The 18,380-nt window shown below is 42.2% G+C and overlaps 8 protein-coding genes across 8 annotated transcripts; 6 read left to right on the top strand and 2 right to left on the bottom strand.

The window, feature by feature from the left end:
* The first annotated feature begins 492 nt into the window (after window positions 1–492).
* BCR41DRAFT_346075 (hypothetical protein) lies at window positions 493–2,835 on the top strand. Its single transcript, XM_022022817.1, has 6 exons — window positions 493–877; window positions 1,217–1,384; window positions 1,488–1,619; window positions 1,770–1,952; window positions 2,065–2,466; window positions 2,575–2,835. Exons 1-6 carry the CDS (start codon window positions 792–794, stop codon window positions 2,645–2,647), a joined length of 1,044 nt encoding a protein of 347 aa, XP_021885538.1. The 5' UTR covers window positions 493–791; the 3' UTR covers window positions 2,648–2,835.
* BCR41DRAFT_346073 (hypothetical protein) lies at window positions 2,768–3,806 on the top strand. The gene is made up of 4 exons (XM_022022816.1): window positions 2,768–3,050; window positions 3,229–3,308; window positions 3,442–3,552; window positions 3,651–3,806. Exons 1-4 carry the CDS (start codon window positions 2,888–2,890, stop codon window positions 3,792–3,794), a joined length of 498 nt encoding a protein of 165 aa, XP_021885537.1. The 5' UTR covers window positions 2,768–2,887; the 3' UTR covers window positions 3,795–3,806.
* A 207-nt stretch (window positions 3,807–4,013) lies between these two features.
* Window positions 4,014–6,647, bottom strand: BCR41DRAFT_346070 (citrate synthase mitochondrial precursor). The gene is made up of 3 exons (XM_022022815.1): window positions 6,397–6,647; window positions 6,121–6,183; window positions 4,014–5,550 (listed from the first exon to the last, which is right to left on the bottom strand). Exons 1-3 carry the CDS (start codon window positions 6,439–6,441, stop codon window positions 4,243–4,245), a joined length of 1,416 nt encoding a protein of 471 aa, XP_021885536.1. The 5' UTR covers window positions 6,442–6,647; the 3' UTR covers window positions 4,014–4,242.
* Window positions 6,648–8,455: 1,808 nt separating this feature from the next.
* BCR41DRAFT_383529 (P-loop containing nucleoside triphosphate hydrolase protein) lies at window positions 8,456–12,160 on the top strand. Its single transcript, XM_022027477.1, has 5 exons — window positions 8,456–9,261; window positions 9,357–9,900; window positions 9,986–10,137; window positions 10,233–11,507; window positions 11,632–12,160. The coding sequence occupies exons 1-5, from the start codon at window positions 8,563–8,565 to the stop codon at window positions 11,995–11,997; spliced, it is 3,036 nt and encodes a 1,011-aa protein (XP_021885535.1). The 5' UTR covers window positions 8,456–8,562; the 3' UTR covers window positions 11,998–12,160.
* A 356-nt stretch (window positions 12,161–12,516) lies between these two features.
* Window positions 12,517–14,858, top strand: BCR41DRAFT_346068 (hypothetical protein). The gene has a single exon (XM_022022814.1). The coding sequence runs from the start codon at window positions 12,694–12,696 to the stop codon at window positions 14,791–14,793; it is 2,100 nt and encodes a 699-aa protein (XP_021885534.1). The 5' UTR covers window positions 12,517–12,693; the 3' UTR covers window positions 14,794–14,858.
* Window positions 14,809–16,013, bottom strand: BCR41DRAFT_418828 (hypothetical protein). Its single transcript, XM_022029676.1, has 2 exons — window positions 15,803–16,013; window positions 14,809–15,717 (listed from the first exon to the last, which is right to left on the bottom strand). Exons 1-2 carry the CDS (start codon window positions 15,882–15,884, stop codon window positions 14,873–14,875), a joined length of 927 nt encoding a protein of 308 aa, XP_021885533.1. The 5' UTR covers window positions 15,885–16,013; the 3' UTR covers window positions 14,809–14,872.
* A 169-nt stretch (window positions 16,014–16,182) lies between these two features.
* On the top strand, window positions 16,183–17,067 carry BCR41DRAFT_299432 (hypothetical protein; the record flags this gene model as incomplete). Its single annotated transcript, XM_022020522.1, has 4 exons — window positions 16,183–16,311; window positions 16,508–16,548; window positions 16,643–16,758; window positions 16,934–17,067. 4 exons carry the CDS (start codon window positions 16,183–16,185, stop codon window positions 17,065–17,067), a joined length of 420 nt encoding a protein of 139 aa, XP_021885532.1.
* Window positions 17,068–17,136: 69 nt separating this feature from the next.
* Window positions 17,137–18,366, top strand: BCR41DRAFT_346064 (hypothetical protein). Its single transcript, XM_022022813.1, has one exon. It carries the CDS (start codon window positions 17,280–17,282, stop codon window positions 18,249–18,251), a length of 972 nt encoding a protein of 323 aa, XP_021885531.1. The 5' UTR covers window positions 17,137–17,279; the 3' UTR covers window positions 18,252–18,366.
* The last annotated feature ends 14 nt before the right edge of the window (window positions 18,367–18,380 follow it).

Raw genomic sequence — 18,380 nt, 5'->3', positions numbered from 1 at the left:
GGCAGCTGGACAGGGCAGCTGGACAGGACCCAGAAGACTAGAGACAACTACAGTGCCCATCTCGATTTCTCATAATACTCCACTCCCTTTTTGTCTCAAAGGACCCAAACTCAGGCTCTTGTTTCATTGCTCTCTCTCTTTGTCTCTTTCTCTCTTCCTGCAAGTAAAATGATATCCTTCATTAGGTATATATATATTTGTAGAGAAAGAGGGAGGCAGAAACAAACACATCTCGTCATGGGTCTTTTTAGTTTTTCCGATCCGTTTTCATTGCGGAAGACACCTAGTATACACCACACCCTCCTACAGCCTCAAGCTCAGAAGCACAAGGCACGTTTGTATAGAATATGCCTTTACAAACATGTACATGGACTGTTTTGATTCATCAGAAAAGGGGTGGTTGATGCAAAGCTACACAAGGACAGAGTGCTGATCTTCTGTGTGTATGTGACACACTGCACACTTTCCTGTTCAGTGCACACCGACTGAAAACAATAACTTTATTTTTCTTTTCTCTTCTTTCCATCTCTTTTTCTTTTTTACATCATCCTCACCATCCTCACCATCCTCACCATCCTCATTATCGTCTTTTAATTTATTCCTCGACCGAAGAGCGCTTGCAAGGAGAAACAACTACAACGAAGGGTTAATTGACATCTTGAATTGCCATCTAATATCCATTCAAACCAAAAAGAAAAAATACAAAAGACACAGACAATCAGTTGAGCCACTCGAGCCAGTCGAATCAGTCTGTCAGAATCAGAGAGTTTTTTTGTCGATAGAGATTAGAAATGGAACAAGAGGCGCAACGATTGGATCACATCCTTGAGGAAGCCCATGAAGGCAAGATCCACTTGAGTGAGGGTCAGATTCACAAGTGAGTATACATCACGCCCACTCACACACTTTGGCTTAAAAGACAGGACAGAGACGAGACAAGGAACATTGCAACAATAACCAGTTACAGTCGCCATGTCACTGCATGTTATCCAAAGACATACAGGAAATGGAGAAAAAAAGGAAAGAAAAGAAAAAGTAAAGACTTTTTGCCAGCAACGGCAACAATGGGTTTGGATGACCTTGATACCCCCTGGACAGCTAAAGTCTATTGACGCACAGATCATTGACCAACGAAGCTTTTTTTAGTGATCCAAGTTAATGAACCTCATTCATTGACGCTCTCTTGCCATCCTGATATTTCTTTTGCTTGGGCTAGTATCGAAAACCAAGCCAAGTACCTTCATGAGCATGCAGGACACGAGGAGACACACAGCCGGATGGCGCTTATTATCATCGTATCTCTCATTTCCTTTCAGTTCGTGCTATTATACTGGAAGAAACACCATTACCGATCATACCAAGCTACAACAACTATTGGACTCTGGTATATACATTTTTCTTTTTATTTTATGAGAGTGCAAACCAGTTGAGGTTTGTTTCAAGTGTTGACATAAAAATAAAATAAAAAAAACTCTTTTTCTTCTTAGGTTGATCCCGTTCATGTTTGCACTTCATGGGCGTATGGATCAGTTTGCATCAATTTGGGCTATTTTTACCATCCTCAACTCATGGATTATTTACAAGGCCACCCGAAAACCACTCCATCATATGACACCCAAGTAAGGAAAGAAAAGGAAAAGGAAAAGGAAAAAGAAAAAAAAAAAAAACTCATGATCCGTCGAAGGCAAGCATTGCCATGCACGGATATAAACGAAAGACATGATCCTTGATACTTATCAATCTACTTATTGTTTTCATACATTCTCCAGGATTGTGTACAAATGGTTCTGGATCATTTATCAGATCTCGTATGTCATTGGAATCATTGGTTACGTTATGATGTTTTTGACTTTTATGGGCTTTGGTGCTCCGGATCCGGAGGGCGAGGACCCTGCAAGTTCAGGACTGATCACTTGGGGCTTAACATTTTTGTCATACGGAATTTATTTTGGGTATGTTGCGCAATGAGTTGGTATTACTTGGAAAAAAAAAAAAAAAAAAAAAAAAAAAAAATAGTATACATATTTATGCATCACACCATTTCAAAATCCTACATGAAATTAGAATTTTGGGTCGAGATTTCGTTGAATTTTGTACGGAATCAATGGCGGCTACACTGGGCTATTACACCAAGGAGGGATTCCCACGCAAGCACTTGCGGCTGGGTGTCTGTGCTATTTGTGGTATTCATGTGTCAAATGCCATAAGCACGATTGATGCACATGGACACCTACAACCCCCTGTTCTCCTCCAGCCCTTGGCAAATGGCGTAGCAGGAACAGTTGAGCCAAGTATCAAACTCAACTGCGGTCATGAATTTCATGAGGAGTGTATTCGTGGATGGTGTTTGATCGGGAAGAAGGATATGTGCCCATACTGCAAAGAAAAGGTCGATCTGCGCGCCTTCAAGACAAATCCTTGGGATACAACACAGCAGCTCTATTTGAATCTCTTGGATGCGCTCCGGTACTTGATTTGAAAGAATTGCAAGCAGAATGAAGGATTACTGTTGCAAAGAAAGTGATGATTGGGCTAATGTTTTTTTATTTTATTTTTGTTTGTTTGTTTTTGTAGATATATGATTGTATGGCAACCTGTGATTATGGGTCTGGTTCAGTTTGGGTTCTACATGACTGGCCTCAAGTAAATAGGAAAGATTAGAAAGAATCAATCTTGTCCAATATAGAAATATTAGAAGTCCTGTAGTTTCATTGGCATGACATCATTTTCATTTTTTCGATTTTTTTATCTTTCAACTGTTTTTTCTCCTCTTCTTTCCCCATTTCTTCAACAATTATTATATTGCAACAGTAAAAAGGCGAAGCGCAACTCCCCATTCTTATTTATCGGATCTCGTAAAAAAGCAAAAAGTACAAACTAAAGTATCATGAATTTTGTGCGCCAATATCATCTTGAACCTCGAACGGAGAAGGAGCGTGAGGCTCTCTATGGTCGGATCCGGAAGATTGCATACTGGCTCGATAGTTTTGCAGTCGTCGGAGGGTTCCCTCTCGGAGTGGAGGCCATCATTGGCTTTATTCCTGTTGTTGGTTAGTTTAGTTTCAACAATGGACGTTCATTTATATACACTGAACAACATGGAGTGACCTTGGCATGTCAACGACATGACAAAAACTCTTGCATGTGTTTTTACTTTTACAAAATATTACTGCCTGACACGTGCTTCTTTACACTTTATTGGCTTGTTATGTTTTCTATATATCTTAGGCGACTTCTTGGGGTTGGTTGCATCGTTATATCAGGTCTACCTCTGCTTCCTCTTTGGTCTCCCAATACAGCTCATGCTAGTAAGGACTTTTTTTTTTGTTTTGTTTTTAAGAATATGTCCACAGAATCCAAAATGATGACTTTTTGTTCTTTTCAGTATCCCCTTGAATTTCTTTTCTAACGTTCATATTTTAATGATTATCGTCTCATTAGCGTATGTTGCTCAATGTAATAATTGATTTTGTAGTTGGTCTGATTCCTTGGGTTGGCGACATCCTTGACGTCTTTTATAAATCCAACCAGTACAACCTGTCTATCCTAGCAGTAAGTCTTGTTAATTTGGCTTGTAACATGTAGTCCTGTAGTCTTCAAATTACCCTGCCTAGACTGACGCAAATATTTTTGTCCTGATGACTGCATAGAATTGGTTACAGGACAATCGCCTAGTTGATGTGCAGCGCTACAATAGAGAACATCCGCTAGCCAACGGCACAGAGCCAAGAGGACGTACAAACATGAGATCAAGGGCTGCTGGTGTTGGCAATGGATATGGGTTCAGTCGATGAAGTAGTTTCCATACCAAATCAATAAAAAAAAAATTAAAAAAAAAATCGAACACATATAAATCGATTTACTCATGAATTCAAATGATTCCAGGTTAGCAGCCTCTTTCCTTCCTCTTAGTCAATAATGATCCTGGTTCCTGCTTCTATGATCCTAATAGGTCTTTTCTTCTATTCGCTCATCGTCATCACCTTCAAGTATACCAAAGCTGCCATGATACGTCAATTTCACACATTTTTTTTTTATTAAGTTATTTTTGTTTGTTTGTATGTGCAGATGGATGGAATCAAGCAGAAAGGATATGGAGGGGGGACGTGGGTGAATGGTTATGATGATAATAATAACAATATAAAATAAAAACACAGATAATGAACAAGAAATAGGGAGGTGTGATCTTTCAATCGTCTATAGAATGAATTGGATAATGAGGGAGGATATGTTCACAAAAGCTTACTTCTTGGCGAACATGGCCTTGATGGCAGCAGTCGAGTATGACTTGGGGCGCTCAAGAGGCATGCCCAAAGCACGGTCCCAGATCAACTGGGACAACACTCCGAGGCCACGTGAAACACCAAAGAGGACAGTGTAGAACTGCTGCTCAGTCAAACCATAGGCAGAGAGGAGAACACCAGAGTGTGCATCAACGTTGGGCCAGGGGTTCTTGGTCTTGCCGTGCTCAGTGAGGACACCAGGGGCGACAGTGTAAATCTGTGAGACGAGCTTGAAGAGAGGGTCATTGGGGATATGCTTCAAGGCGAACTCACGTTGGCAAGTGTAACGAGGATCGGTCTTACGGAGGACAGCGTGGCCGTAGCCGGGAACGACCTGACCACTCTTGAGTGTCTTCCAGATGTAATCCTTGATGGTCTCATCCGAGACATCCTTGTTGCCGAGCTCCTCGCGCATCTTGATGATCCAGTTAAGAACCTCCTGGTTAGCAAGGCCATGAAGAGGACCAGCCAGACCATTCAAGCCGGCAGCGAAGGAGAGATAAGGGTCAGAGAGGGCAGAGCCGACCAAGTGGGTGGTGTGAGCAGAAACGTTGCCTCCCTCGTGATCAGAGTGAATAGTAAGGTAAAGTCGCATCAACTCAACAAACTCCTTGTTGTCGCCGAAGCCAAGGAGACTGGCCAAGTTGGCACCATAGTCCCTATCGAGGTTGATCTCACCAACTCTAGAGCCACTCTTGTAAACATTCTGATAGATACGGCCGGCAATATTAGGAAGCTTGGCAATGAGGTCCATAGAATCCTCAAAGGTGGTGTCCCAGTATTCCTGCTTGTTGACACCATCCTGGTATGCCTTTGCGAACTGAGATTCATGCTGAAGAGCAGTGACGGCCAAAGAGAACTGAGACATGGGATGAAGGGTCTTGGGGCAGCGATCGATGAGGTCCTCGACAAAAGTGGGGAGGGTAGCGCGGGCAGCCCACTCGGCCGAGAGACTACGGACCTGTTCCGAAGTAGGGACCTCGCCAGTGACCAAGAGCCAGAAGAGGGACTCTGGGAGAGGCTCGCTACCACCTTGGGCAGCTGGGAGATCACGCTGGCACTCAGGGATGGTCTTGCCGCGGAAGCGGATACCTTCCTCAGCATCGAGAACGGAGCCCTCCCAGATGAGACCCTTGATGCCACGCATGCCTCCGTAGGCCATGTCGACGGTGGTCTCGCCCAAGACCTTGTTACCAAATTCGGCCTTGACCTGCTTGACCTCCTCACGCTTCTCAGGGATCAACTCGCGAAGGCGATCCTTCAAGCCCTATTTATGTTGGGGATGATGTATTTAATGGAAAAGATATTGGATCAGTAAAATGGATCATAATAAACGGATGATCCTCTATCAATTTCCTCAGCGGCGCCCGCCCACGGGAGCTAATAACTTTTTTTTATCACCATTCATGATATGATAAGAAAAAAAAATTACAAATTCAACCCAACAACATTCCCACAGTACGAAAACTGTGACCTGCCGGAGACAGCAACACAAATACCCCAAAAACAGAGCAAATATAAGCCACCGCTTCCGTCTATGTGCTGGTTGTCTTTAAGAAATATGCCCCTTCCTGGACGTTCATCCGCTAGTCGATGACTAATGCAACAAGGAGCTTCTTTCAAAAAGAAAACCCTCGCATTCAAATTAAAACCCTCTGCTTTTTTATTTTTTTTTTTTTTTTCTTTTTCTTTTTCTTTTTCTTTTTTTTTTTTCTTTTGATACATTTAACGTGATCTGTGAAACTGAACCGGCAATTTTTAGGAGTGACAGAACCATCCCATCATCCCATAAAAACAAAAAAAAAAAAAAAAAAAAAATCAATCATCAGTAACGCACCTGAGGCTTGGTGGAGTAAGCGCGGATGGCAGTAGCGGCGAAAGTGTTATGACGAGTAGCAACCTTAAAGACAAAAAAAAATAAAAAAAAAAATCAAAATTAGAATGTAAAGCAAAGATTAAAGACTATTACTTTGAATAGTTGCAACGCGACTCAAGAATTCTTCTTTGGATAGATCAAGTGTGAGTGAATTTGTTGATCACTATGATTATGGTCCATGATGCAAAGATTAGAGAGTAAAGAAGACTGGTAAAAGAATGGAGTATAGTAAAATACCTTGGCAAGGCCAGGGAGGCGGAAGGCAGCGCGGAGAGAAGCCATGGTATGAGGGGATGAATAAGATTGGAGTGGAGAGAGAAAGTAAGAGGAAATGATGAGAGAAAGAAGAGGAAGAAAGAAAGAAAGAAAGAAAAGGAAGATCGGAGGAAGACGAAATAATTATACCCGTCATGTCCTTGTCGTCGGTCTTTGGTCTTTGTTGTTTGTTTATTTTCTATAATCACATTCACATTCATTCATATTGTCGCTTTGATCAGTTCAATCTTTTTTTTTTTTTTTTATATATATATATATATTATTTTATTATATATAATATATATAACAGTATAAAATAAATAAATAAATAAATATAATAATTTATATATATATAAATATATAAAATTTACGTTCATTTTGCATTTGCATGTGGACTTTGAATGACCTCTTCGGTTGAATTGGATAAAATAAATGGCTTTGCTGTTTACCCTCCTGCCTCTCCTGATAAGGACCGGACAAAGAAACACATTTCAGCTTTATTCAATCATCAATACACACACACATTTAAAGTGACGTACATCTACATCCTGTTGGTCAGCAAACTTGGCATTTACTGGGGATGGGGAAGAAAAGAGAGATCAACCCTTGTCTTGTCTGACCTTGTCTTGCCTTGTCTTGCCTTGCCTTGCCTTGCTTTGCTTTGCTTTGCCTTGCCCATATTCAGGCACCATTGACACCACATTCGTGATGTACCTATTTAGCAAGACACATTGAAAACTACAATTGATCTATCTACCCATCTTCTCTAGAGTTTACCCTCAGATTCAGCCTTAACCGTTCCATGCGCACTGATCCATTGACAATGCACTGCATTTTTTTATTTTTTTTTTTATTTTTTTTTATTTTTTTTTTCCTACTCCTCAATATCAATGTTATCAATGTTCATACATAAGAGAATCTTCGGTTGTATATAATAATCAAAGGGTTTCTATTTCAAGCCTAAACATCCTCTGCTCTGTTTTATGCTTTGTGCTACATGTTTTGATGCCATAAAAAATTTTAACCTGATGATTATTTCTCTTGCCCCGCAATTGACCAAATACGGTCACTTCAACAACTGACAGTTTATACATATAACACATCAGCTTTTACATCTGAAAACGGATTCAATAGAATTGCATGACGCGATCTGCGTGTTGTATGCATCTTTGTTTGAAATGATGTGTCTCTCGCAACGGTATTTCGACTCCATGTTCTAGAGCCATATAACTTATAATGGATTTACAATAAGATGGACTACCACGAGTCTTTCATGTCTCTGATAAATACTAGATACCATGCATGAATCCAACTCAGGATCAACTCTTGAGGGCCGTCATGGCGGATCCGTATATACAGTGCATGCGCCGTAATAGAAATAGAAAAAAAAAAAAAAAAAAAAAAAAAATTTTTTTGAGCGGGGTAAATGGCCACAAAAGGAAATGCCGACCTTCTTGCTCAATTGTGAATTTGTGATTGTATTCATTCCCTTTTAAATTTAAAAATATATCAAGATTAAACTCTTGATAAGAGGAATAAGATATGTACATGTATACTAGCGGATCCCTGGATCTCAGAAAATGCTTTCATCTGAAGGATGATCACCGTTCTTGGTCCTGATACGTTGAAACAGAAATGTACGTGGATTATTGCCTGTAAACCGTTTCTGTGAGCCAAGCACAGTTCTTTTCCACGTCAAAAAAAGACAAAGACTTTTCTTTCCCATTATTCGCTCATCCGACTACATGCTAAAATGTTACATTCCTATCTATAATATAGCATAGCTAGTATATATATATTTGAATATCTCAACAAAAATGGATAAATGCCTTTGGCACTTCCTCTTTCCTTTATATAAACACCCATCTCTCATTTTGTCCTCCAGAAGAGAAAGATCACGTATGACTTTGATCAGGGTATTAGATATGACACTCTTTTTTTAAGAGGTTAAAGAATACGCTGTTTTTAATCAAAGTATGCGTGCCCTTCACTCTTTGGTGGCTGTTAAAGCAAAAAAAAAAAAAAAAAAAAAAAGTGGCTTTGTGTGTTTTGAAAACTTTAATGCATCAGGTCAATATCTCTTGAGTCTTTTAGACGACCATTCTTTTCACTCATTCATCATATCTCTATCGTCATTAATTCATTGCCATGACCTGGATTGTACAAGACAAAGCTAGCGTCAAAGAGACTGCTATCTCCCCGATTGAGATTAGTAATAGTGCTCAGACTTCGACAGCTCCTTCACAAAAACGCTCAAACGCAAAGAGGAAAAAGATGGCTTCCTCTGCAGTCCAAGAGAGCAGTCATGATAACAATGGTCCAGATGATGAAAACGGTGAGAATAGTAGCATAATCACAGGCACTGCAGTTGAACAAGCAGAGGTCAAGAAAGAGCCGTCAAAATCACAGCGTAAACGTGCCCGTCATGAGATCGCACGCCCTCTGAATGAAGATGAAAAAAATTGGAACAGGATTTCGCTCTTTGATGTGCCGGCATTACCCGCGGCATCCGAGATCGACCCTATCATCAACAAGCCTGTAGCGTCTTCTAGCAAGAAGAAGAATCAGCATGACCAGAATAAGACAGCAACAACTAATATCAAGAAACAAGATCAGCCACGGAAAAATAGCAAGGACTTAAAAAATAAAGGATCGAAAAAATCCAAGCAAGGGGGCCAATTTGTTACTGCAGACTACGGAAAGTTGGACGATTGGGGTTGGACTCCTGTGGATACCGAGGGTATGTTCATGGACGACACAGAAGGGTTTTTATGTCTAGAGGAGTTGGATGGTGTAGAGGTCGACTATCAAGGGACAGAAGAGACTGGGAGAACTATTGTCTTCAAGGTATGGATCTCTACTTTGGTTAAAGTCATTAAAGTAGACTTTTGTCTTTTAACTGTACTAAATTTTCTGGAATGTTGTTTTTACACTTCTGTCAGCATGATCCTAAAAAGGCGGCAGCTGGTAAAGGCAAAAGCGTGAGACACTCAGAACCATTAAATGTTGGCGATAATGAGATTTATTATGACATCGATACATTTGACGAGGATCTTCTAATGCACCAAAAGGGACAGGAGATACAGAATGTAGATACGGCTATGAATGAACCAGAAACTGAGCAGCATCTGAAGACAGACTCAAACTTAGATGTATGCAGTAAACCATCCAAGCCAGAAAGCAAAGCCGAGTCAGTAAAAGAAAAGAAAGGTCAAAAAAAGGATGCTAATGATCCGAAAGCTGTTGAGAAAGAGACTGATGGGCCTATTAGAACCGGACAGAACGGCCTGGCTGACACCTCCATAGCGAAGAACACGGAGCATTCGGGAGATGAGGGACAAAAAAAACTTGACAGGAAAGAGAAGCAGCGTCTCAAGGTAGAAGCATTGAAGGCTAGGCAAGCAGCAAAAAAGGCAGCCAAGGCAACCCTCAAGGCTCAAGAGGAACCCAAGGCGCCATTTGACCCTATGGAAGGCGTCGACACATGTAATCCTTCTTCCCACCTTCTCAGTATTGTATCTTTTATTGTTATATGCCTCTGACATTATGATTGTACATCATTGTAAAATAGCGTTTGACATTTCTGCCTGGATGGATTACAATTTTTCATCCATGATCCAGAATGCCCTCAAAAAGCAAAAGTTCGCGAACCCGTCTCCTATCCAGCAGAAAGCCCTACCTTTGGGCTTGGCAGGACGTGATGTTATTGGTGTAGCAGAAACAGTACGTTTTGGTTTTCGTATTAATAGGCATTATCCAGATGATTCAACCGGATCAAACAAATGAGATGAGTGCTAATATCTATCTTGTGTCTGTAGGGTTCCGGTAAAACTCTAGCATTTGGGCTTCCCATTATTCAATATTTGGCAGAACAGGCAACTTCTGCAGTAGGAAACAATACTCCGCTCCAGGAATCTCTGACAGCACTCATCCTAACTCCTACACGCGAATTGGCTATTCAGGTTAAAGATCATTTGGTGGCATTTACTCAATTCACAGGACATCATGTTGTACCTATTGTCGGAGGCATGTCGATCCAAAAACAGGTTCGTCAACTGGATCGCAATCCTGCCATTATTGTTGCAACACCAGGGCGTCTTTGGGAATTAATCTCGACCAACACCGTCTATTCGGATCGACTCATTCATACCCGATTTCTAGTCCTGGACGAAGCAGATCGTATGCTGGAGTCTGGACATTTCCAGGAACTATCCAATATCTTGAAGCTGCTTGAACGCAAGCGTGAAAGGACCAGCGATTGGGAGCAGCACGCCGTCACGGACGAGGGTTCACAAGATAATACAAACGGGGTTGTAGTGTCAAAAACAGTCGCTCAGACGGATTATGAACACAACCGCCAAACTTTCATCTTCACTGCAACCCTGAGCAAAGAGCTCAGCTTGAATCTTTCAAAGAAGAAGAATCAAGCCAAATCAGCAGAGCAAAGTGGCGAAGGTACAATGGAGGATCTGATGAACAGGATTGAGTTCCACGATGAATCACCGGCACTTGTTAATATTGTTACAGACAAGATCGTGGCCTCGACACTTTTGGAGGCTAAAATTGATTGTCTAACGACAGAGAAGGATCTCTACTTGTATTACTTTGCGACGAAGTATCCTGGTCGCACACTCGTATTTGTCAACTCTATTGATGCAATCCGTCATCTGGCACCGATGATGCAATTGTTGGGTATTGAAGCCTTGGGTATGCATGCTCAGATGCAGCAGCGACAGCGTCTCAAGAACCTAGAACGATTCAAGGCAAATTCTCACGCGATGATGATTGCATCGGATGTTGCTGCGCGTGGTTTGGATATCCCGATGGTGGACCATGTCATTCATTATCAAGTCCCTCGCTCTGGCGATATCTATGTTCATAGAAGTGGACGTACGGCTCGCGCTCAGAATGAGGGTATTTCGTTACTGATCTGTGGACCCGATGAAGCACAGCTATACCGCAAGATTTGCGTGACACTTAAGAAGGATAATGGTATTGTTGATTTCCCAATTGACCGTAGCGTTATTAATGAGATGAAGAAACGCGTTGCCTTGGCCAAAAAGATTGATGAGCAAGAGCATCGTATCCAGAAGGTAAAAAAAAAAAAAAAAAAAAAAAGAGACATGGGCTGTTAAATGTAAGTCATGCTACGAACTAATCAGTTAAATATGATACGTTACATTGCTTGCTGCATGGGGATCATGACTTTTCCTTTAGGCTGCACATCAAGATGATTGGATGCTCAAGTCTGCTGAGGCTATGGACATTATTGTGGATGAGGATATGCTGAATGCGGGGCCAAAATCAAAGGATAAAGAAGAAGACAACTCGGCCATGACGGCTCGTAAGAACAACCTCAAAGCTATGCGGGCAGAACTTAAAGCTATGCTGCAGAAACGCATAATGCCGATGGGCGCTAGTGCCAAGTATATTACTAGTGGCTCAATCCGTGATCTGGCTGATCGTCTTCGCGATAGCGCCCACCATAATCCACTGATGCCTGCACATATCAAGTCCACGGCATTAGAGGATATTAAGACGCGGCCTTGTAGGAATAAGCAGACCCAAGCTAAAACGCATTAAAACGTTCATTTCAGCCCCCAGCTATAGAAACTATAAGTAAGAACGCGTGCACAATGTAAAGCATATCTATTCCATTAGAAAACCAATTAAATATTCTCGCATTCATTAATTAAACACCATCGTATATCAGAAGCTCAAAATGAGTTTGCTAATAAAATCCGACTTTTCCATCCACTGATGCGACGCATATCTGTGGTCGAGATGTAGCTTATGGAGCATACAGCACATTGATCACCCTTCCAACGGCAGGTTGAAATCAAAACAGGGCCTGAGCTGATTCCTTTTTACATGTTACATTAGACTAGAGTTAATTTGAACTTAATCTTTCCAGAGCACAAATAGAGTACATAATCGAACATGTCTCTCTACCATGTGCAATGTCGTTACTTCGGAAACGTCCCTGATTTTGCAGGATGTTGCTAAAATTGTAACAATGCATAGTGAGCATTTTTGAGCAATTCAATATGAAATTGTTCTTTTTTTTTTTTTTTTTTTTTTTTTTTTCCTCTGCCTCCTTTTCCTCTGACAAACTCACTCATCCTAACAGTAACGAACAGACGCAATTCATTTTACAACCTCCCCCCCTACTGCTTCGCATCCTTCAGCTCGTCTACATTGCATTATTGCCTCCTTGTCCTGCATATCCACCTCAGAGAAACGTGTTCCCACGCATAAATAAGATCCAGCTTTTTTGCCATGCCAGAAGATCTCCTTGCTGGCAGATTTACTTCCAATACCGAAGACAACCTTGTCAATAGACTATCATCACCCTCGTCAGCGCCCTTGTCAATAGGATCCCCATCGATACCTACGTCGATAAGGACCGTAATCACTTCCTCGTACATTTACCCGACGTTCAGGGCCCTCGAGATACCTGAGATCCTTCTTCACATCTCTTCCTTTCTCACCTTGCATGACCTTAATGCCTGCACCTTAGTCTCATCTGCTTGGTATGCAATTTTCAACTCGGTTCTCTGGCAATCCATTACTATTTCGGAAAGCAGGCACCAGCCTGATTTTTTGAAGAGTCTGCGTAAAAACTTGAATTTAGTCCACTCACTTCAATGGAAGTACGCAGACTGGTGGGAGTTACATCATGTCACCAGGGTTTCACAGCATGATCTTTCTCCTTCTCATTTCCCTTCTGCTTCTTTAGCGCCTCCCGTCTCCATATATAGGGCATTTGGTCCCAAGGTGATGATGAGTACTATATCAGGAAGGCTTCTGAACGGCAGCTTTACACAACCAAAGTCCATGTCGCAGACTGTTGCTGCTGCGCCCATATTCCTGACGAACAACATGCAATCATTATCAGGTCCAGGACGGCCAATTCACCAGGACCCATCGGTGGTCTCCTTTCCAACTACTGAAACATTGCATCAACTGTGTTTCGAAAATGCGTTCTCGTTGAGGACGCTCGTGTTAGATGGGCCTTTTGAATTGACCTTGTTGCTTAAGACAATCCAGAGGTCCCGTATCCCCCTGAAACACCTTAGTCTTAAGAATACGAACTACGTGAAACGGGAGACCCTGCTGTTAGATAATCTGCTCGGAGTGTCACCAAATTTAGAACATTGCTCTATACGTACCAATGCTCAAATTGTCCTCTATACAATGCCAATACCACAATCGCATGTCACGGGAGAAACCAACTTTCAGCAACAAGAGCCGAGACAATCAAGGCCGCCTCTAAAGCTCAAATCACTTGAGTTGGATATCCGGGCTTTGACAGGTGTCCATTTGATATCCATTCTTGCACAATGTCCTGAGCTCGAGTCATTCGCAATGACCGAATATGGTCAAATATCGCCTTTACGCGACATTGAGACGCATGCTTTTACTATTATTAATGATGTTTCGGGGCAACGGAAACGTCCATCTAGTCACGCGGATATGCTCAACTACAGCGCCGATGGAAATGATAGCATATGCAAATACTTGAAAGATCCCGTGTGCCAACTTCCAACGTTTATACATCAGGGAATAGAGTCCTTTCAATTTGGAGATGCAGGCCTTATGGCTCTGCTGCAGTTTTGCCCTCGGTTGACGAGGTTGGATCTTCATCAAGCAAGCTCTGGCAAGATCTATAGTAAGACCTTGCAAGCCTTTTTGCGGTCTTGCATAGGGCTACGCCATCTTCGTGCTCATGGAGTAGTCCTGCAGGTAGAGGATATGGTTGAGGATCCATTAAAGGGAAGAAAGCTTCAGCCTTGGGGCTGCACAGGCCTTGAAACATTGTCGCTCGCATTCGGAATCGCTCCAGGATCACAGGGCGAGGGAAACAACACCAGTAGCATCAATAACAATAACGGCAATGGCTATTACAATCATGCTCATACTGATGTCATCAGCAGCAGCGATAATCATCACTCGATCGCTTGGGCAGAACAGATTGTGTACAGCCAGCTATCTTTACAAACCCAACTACAAGTCCTCGATATCCGTTCACCATCCTTTCTACGGCTACAACTCGGCGCTGGCGTCGAGATGTTAGCATCACTCAAGAGGCTGAGAGAGTTCTCGATTGCAGGATCAGAAGTGGATGGCCATAAGAGGCTAAGGACTTGCGAATCTATGAATAGATGGTTTGAACAACATTGGCCGTCGATCAACCGGATTGTTATCGCTTCGCAGATTCATACCTTCAAGAAAGTTGTCGAAGGTACTGCTGATCCTTTTGAAAGCTTCACCACTGCGATTGTCAATACAACAAAACAGCCTCAATCAATGTCAGCGTCAGTGTCAGCAGCAGCGCTGCTGGATATAACACGCATCGAGAGAAGGCTATCGTGCTAAGCGGTTTTCATTACTATCGTGTCGATTTTAGATTTATTTTCTTAAAAAATAAAGCTTTAAATGGGAAGGGTTCTGTGGGCTAAAAGCCAGCCCATTCTACCACAAACATCATGATATGGCCCTTATTCGGAACTGGGAGTGCAGGAGGGCTAACGTGTGGCCATAACTCTGGACTTGAATTGATCGTACTTGTTTCTTTGGCTTTTTCATACTCATGTGGTTCATAGATCTTACCCACATTAGTTGTAGTGTCAGCAGTAGTAGAAGGGCAGCAACATATCAAGTGCTGCTTCTGGACCGTAGTGGCAAGTCGCGCATGCGTCGCCAGGTCAACTAAAGGCAGTGATTGGTTAGAACATTGGACGACAGATGCGATCAAATCGGCATGACACACCAATGGGTCATTTTTGTAAAGTAGATAGTCGCCCCCAAACTTCATTCCTGGAGCAAGGAAGAACTTGTGCGTTTCCCAAAGATGCATAAATATAGCGACTTTTTGTTGTTGCCTTGTTGTATTGGGGTAAGTCCATGAGACAGACATCTCGGTAGGGGATATGGGCTTGTAATAAGGAAGGCAGTCTGATAGCGTGTGAAGATAGAGATGGGCACACTCTGAAGCATTATTATTATTGTTATTTCTACTATTATCGCTACTGGTGCTCCTCGTAGCAGACATCAAGTTATTAGCAGCAGGGGCTATCAGATTGCTAGCTTGAAATCCATCAGGTCTTGGTGCAGAATCAGACACATTATAAGAACGGTTTTCATCAACTAGATCAACAAGATCGCGGCTCCGGAGGACGTACACTTCCTCTGGCAATAACCGGAGTGGAAGGCCCTGGAAGATATTCTGCATTGGACTACGGGCTAAAGATCCTGTTAACGAACCCACGATCCTGTATGTTTGCCGCAGTTTTCGGACATCTAACAATAATCATAAGATGATGTGTCATGATGGGACTAAATACGGCTGTCCATCAAAAATAAAAATGGTCATCACGATATTTACCTTGGATATCCCATACGAGAGCTTCTGATCCAACAAGGTGTATTCTGGGTTTGCTACTATAGGGATTTATTGTAGCCGCCATTGCAGGTGTCTGTTCGTTATGGTGGCTTGTATAGCCAGATTGGTCACCTTTCCTTGGTGAGGATTCAACAATATGGAGTTGAGAAGATGAGCAAGCGAGCGATTAAGGAGAGAAGGTTGAAAAGAGAAAGGGCTAAAAAATGTTAGCTCTTTTTTTTTTTTTTTTTTTTTTTCATCTCTCCAACTCCATCTCTCTTCATTCCTGCAGAGCGGATATTAACATTGACATTGGCTCGATCACTTTAACATTGGACATCATCCATCAGCCCTTTGATTTTTCACTCTTTTTCTTTTCCATCATGAACAAATCTGCCCGCAAGGCTGTTAACCTGAGCGTGCTTCAGCGGCATGACCCGCACATCTCTGACATTCTCGACAGCTCCAGTTATGTTGTCGTCTATAAGTTTGACGAGGACTCACAAGCATGGGTAACGAGAGCTCGTTTTCATCGATGAGTACACTTCACTCTTCCTCGCGCGTTGTTATCTCAATGCACTACTCTTCCTCACTCGTTCCTGCTCCTGCTCCTGCTTCTCCATCCTGGTTACTACTTTATCGTCTGACTACCTTGTGCTGTGCCCAATATAATTTGATTATGTGGAAATATGTGCTCATCTGCTGCAGACAAAAAAAGGTGTCGAAGGAACAATGTTTGTCTTCAAGAGGTGAGCTGTTCTGTTTCCATATGTCAATTTTTATTGATAAATGGCTGGTCTCGATATTACAATTATTCATTCTTCTTGTTATCATAATGAACAGGTCTTCACCTCCAACCTATGGATTTTTCATTATGAATCGCCTTGGCCTTGATAATTTGATGGCTGATCTCGTTGGCGACATGGCTCTGCAACTGACCTCTGATTATATTATCTACCGTGATGATAAAGGCATGAGCTTTTTTTTTTTTTTTCTTTTTTTTGTCACCTCAGCACTTCAATTTTGTAAATGCCACAGTTCAGAGAGAACTTCTTATTTTCGATCCTGCTTGTTATGCATACTTACGCTCTTTCCCTTTATCATCCTATCATGGTTTTGTTCTATTTTGTATAGATATTCATGGCATTTGGATCTATGAACCGGCAGATCGAGATAGGATCGGTGAAAAGCTCTTGGAGTATGTCGCAATCTTCACAGGATTAATATCATGCCAACTCTTGTTGCAAGAGCCTTTAGCAGTTTCATGATATCTATCATTCCTGACTTTACCTAAAACCCCCTCCCCTTCATCTTCATGAAAATACTCCCTAGTTGCTGTAAAAAGGCCAAGGATGAGGATTCACACTACGCTGTAAAGCAATGTGCTGCACCCTCCTTGACAACATCTAAGGAACATCCAGTCGAGCAAAAGATATCGCAACAAACTAAGGATTCCTCGGCGCCTTTGCAGGCAGCCTCTATGGATCCTTTAACTAGAATGCTCAGTGAAGCCATGTCTAAAGCAAGAGTATCGGAGGTCTCAGGGGTACCATCACAACATCAGGACCAGCAGTCGTCAGCTAAAAACGTAATTACACATTCATCTTCTAGCGCGCAACATGAAATCAAGCCAATGGCTACAGGAGGAACTGCAGGACATTCTGAAGAATCATTGGATAAAAATGAAATACCCTCGTTTCTTCTAGCAATCATATCCAAGGATGAAAGCAAGCCTTCTAAATTCTTAGACGCGTCACTTTCCTCCCCAAAGCCTAAATCCCAGGATATAGGCAAAGATTCGACGCAATCATCATTGCTTAGTTCATTGACAGGAACCGGAAAGAAGTCGCCAACATTGGACCGTAATGCAATTCGCCAGAGTGGTCCTCCTCTTTCCGCAGAACTTCTACCAGCATCTGTCATGCCTAATGGTCTTTACTCCAATACTACCAAGATGTCTACAGGAGGCCAAGCAGGCCATCAACAGCTATCTAGTTCGCATCCATCTCCTGGGGCCATTACAACTACAACTATGTTAAACCGACCCAATGGTGTGATGTCGCATCCATCACCATTACAGGGGCCGACGTTCGCATATTCCCCAGGCATGATGCCATCACCTTTGGTGATGCCTCCAATGCAGGGTGGACCAATGATGCGTCCGCCACCGCCCCCTCCTCTTTCGTTCCAGCACCATCCAGGTCACCCTATGGGTATACCTCCGCCACCACCCCCTCAGGCAGCACTAAATTTCCCAGCAGATGCTATGCATGCAGCCATGGGTGCTGTTGGATTCATGCAGCAGCAACAGCGTGGATTTATGGGTCAAGAATCAGAGGTACTATCCAAGGCTGAATTTACACAGCAATTTCTGGGTTTGCTTCAAAACGATCCTCAGTTTATGGATGTTCTCTATTCCAACTATACGGCTGTGCTTGCTCGACGTGGCTGATTTACAACAAATACATATAGATTTTTATATTCTTCTTCTCTTCTATTTCTTTTCTTTCTGAATAAAAGCAAAAGAGATGGAATTTTCCTGAGTAACAATTTTGAAGTGGCTCTTTCAATTGAGTAATAA

This window comes from Lobosporangium transversale, assembly GCF_002105155.1.
Source record: "Lobosporangium transversale strain NRRL 3116 chromosome Unknown BCR41scaffold_3, whole genome shotgun sequence".
Lineage (NCBI taxonomy): Eukaryota > Fungi > Mortierellomycota > Mortierellomycetes > Mortierellales > Mortierellaceae > Lobosporangium > Lobosporangium transversale.
This window is presented reverse-complemented; position numbering and strand designations above follow the sequence as displayed.

Excerpts from the sequence above, each read along its gene's own strand:
- BCR41DRAFT_346075 (XM_022022817.1), top strand. The coding sequence starts at position 792 with ATGGAACAAGAGGCGCAACGATTGGATCACATCCTTGAGGAAGCCCAT. Across the intron at positions 1,385-1,487 it reads ACAACAACTATTGGACTCTG|GTTGATCCCGTTCATGTTTG; the intron begins GTATATACATTT and ends TTTTCTTCTTAG. Across the intron at positions 2,467-2,574 it reads AATCTCTTGGATGCGCTCCG|ATATATGATTGTATGGCAAC; the intron begins GTACTTGATTTG and ends TTGTTTTTGTAG.
- BCR41DRAFT_346073 (XM_022022816.1), top strand. The coding sequence starts at position 2,888 with ATGAATTTTGTGCGCCAATATCATCTTGAACCTCGAACGGAGAAGGAG. Across the intron at positions 3,051-3,228 it reads TGGCTTTATTCCTGTTGTTG|GCGACTTCTTGGGGTTGGTT; the intron begins GTTAGTTTAGTT and ends TATATATCTTAG. Across the intron at positions 3,309-3,441 it reads TCCCAATACAGCTCATGCTA|CGTATGTTGCTCAATGTAAT; the intron begins GTAAGGACTTTT and ends TCGTCTCATTAG.
- BCR41DRAFT_346070 (XM_022022815.1), bottom strand. The coding sequence starts at position 6,441 with ATGGCTTCTCTCCGCGCTGCCTTCCGCCTCCCTGGCCTTGCCAAG. Across the intron at positions 6,184-6,396 it reads GCCTCCCTGGCCTTGCCAAG|GTTGCTACTCGTCATAACAC; the intron begins GTATTTTACTAT and ends TTTGTCTTTAAG. Across the intron at positions 5,551-6,120 it reads CTTACTCCACCAAGCCTCAG|GGCTTGAAGGATCGCCTTCG; the intron begins GTGCGTTACTGA and ends CAACATAAATAG.
- BCR41DRAFT_383529 (XM_022027477.1), top strand. The coding sequence starts at position 8,563 with ATGACCTGGATTGTACAAGACAAAGCTAGCGTCAAAGAGACTGCTATC. Across the intron at positions 9,262-9,356 it reads GGAGAACTATTGTCTTCAAG|CATGATCCTAAAAAGGCGGC; the intron begins GTATGGATCTCT and ends CACTTCTGTCAG. Across the intron at positions 9,901-9,985 it reads TATGGAAGGCGTCGACACAT|CGTTTGACATTTCTGCCTGG; the intron begins GTAATCCTTCTT and ends ATTGTAAAATAG.
- BCR41DRAFT_346068 (XM_022022814.1), top strand. The coding sequence starts at position 12,694 with ATGCCAGAAGATCTCCTTGCTGGCAGATTTACTTCCAATACCGAAGAC.
- BCR41DRAFT_418828 (XM_022029676.1), bottom strand. The coding sequence starts at position 15,884 with ATGGCGGCTACAATAAATCCCTATAGTAGCAAACCCAGAATACACCTT. Across the intron at positions 15,718-15,802 it reads TCTCGTATGGGATATCCAAG|ATGTCCGAAAACTGCGGCAA; the intron begins GTAAATATCGTG and ends GATTATTGTTAG.
- BCR41DRAFT_346064 (XM_022022813.1), top strand. The coding sequence starts at position 17,280 with ATGGATCCTTTAACTAGAATGCTCAGTGAAGCCATGTCTAAAGCAAGA.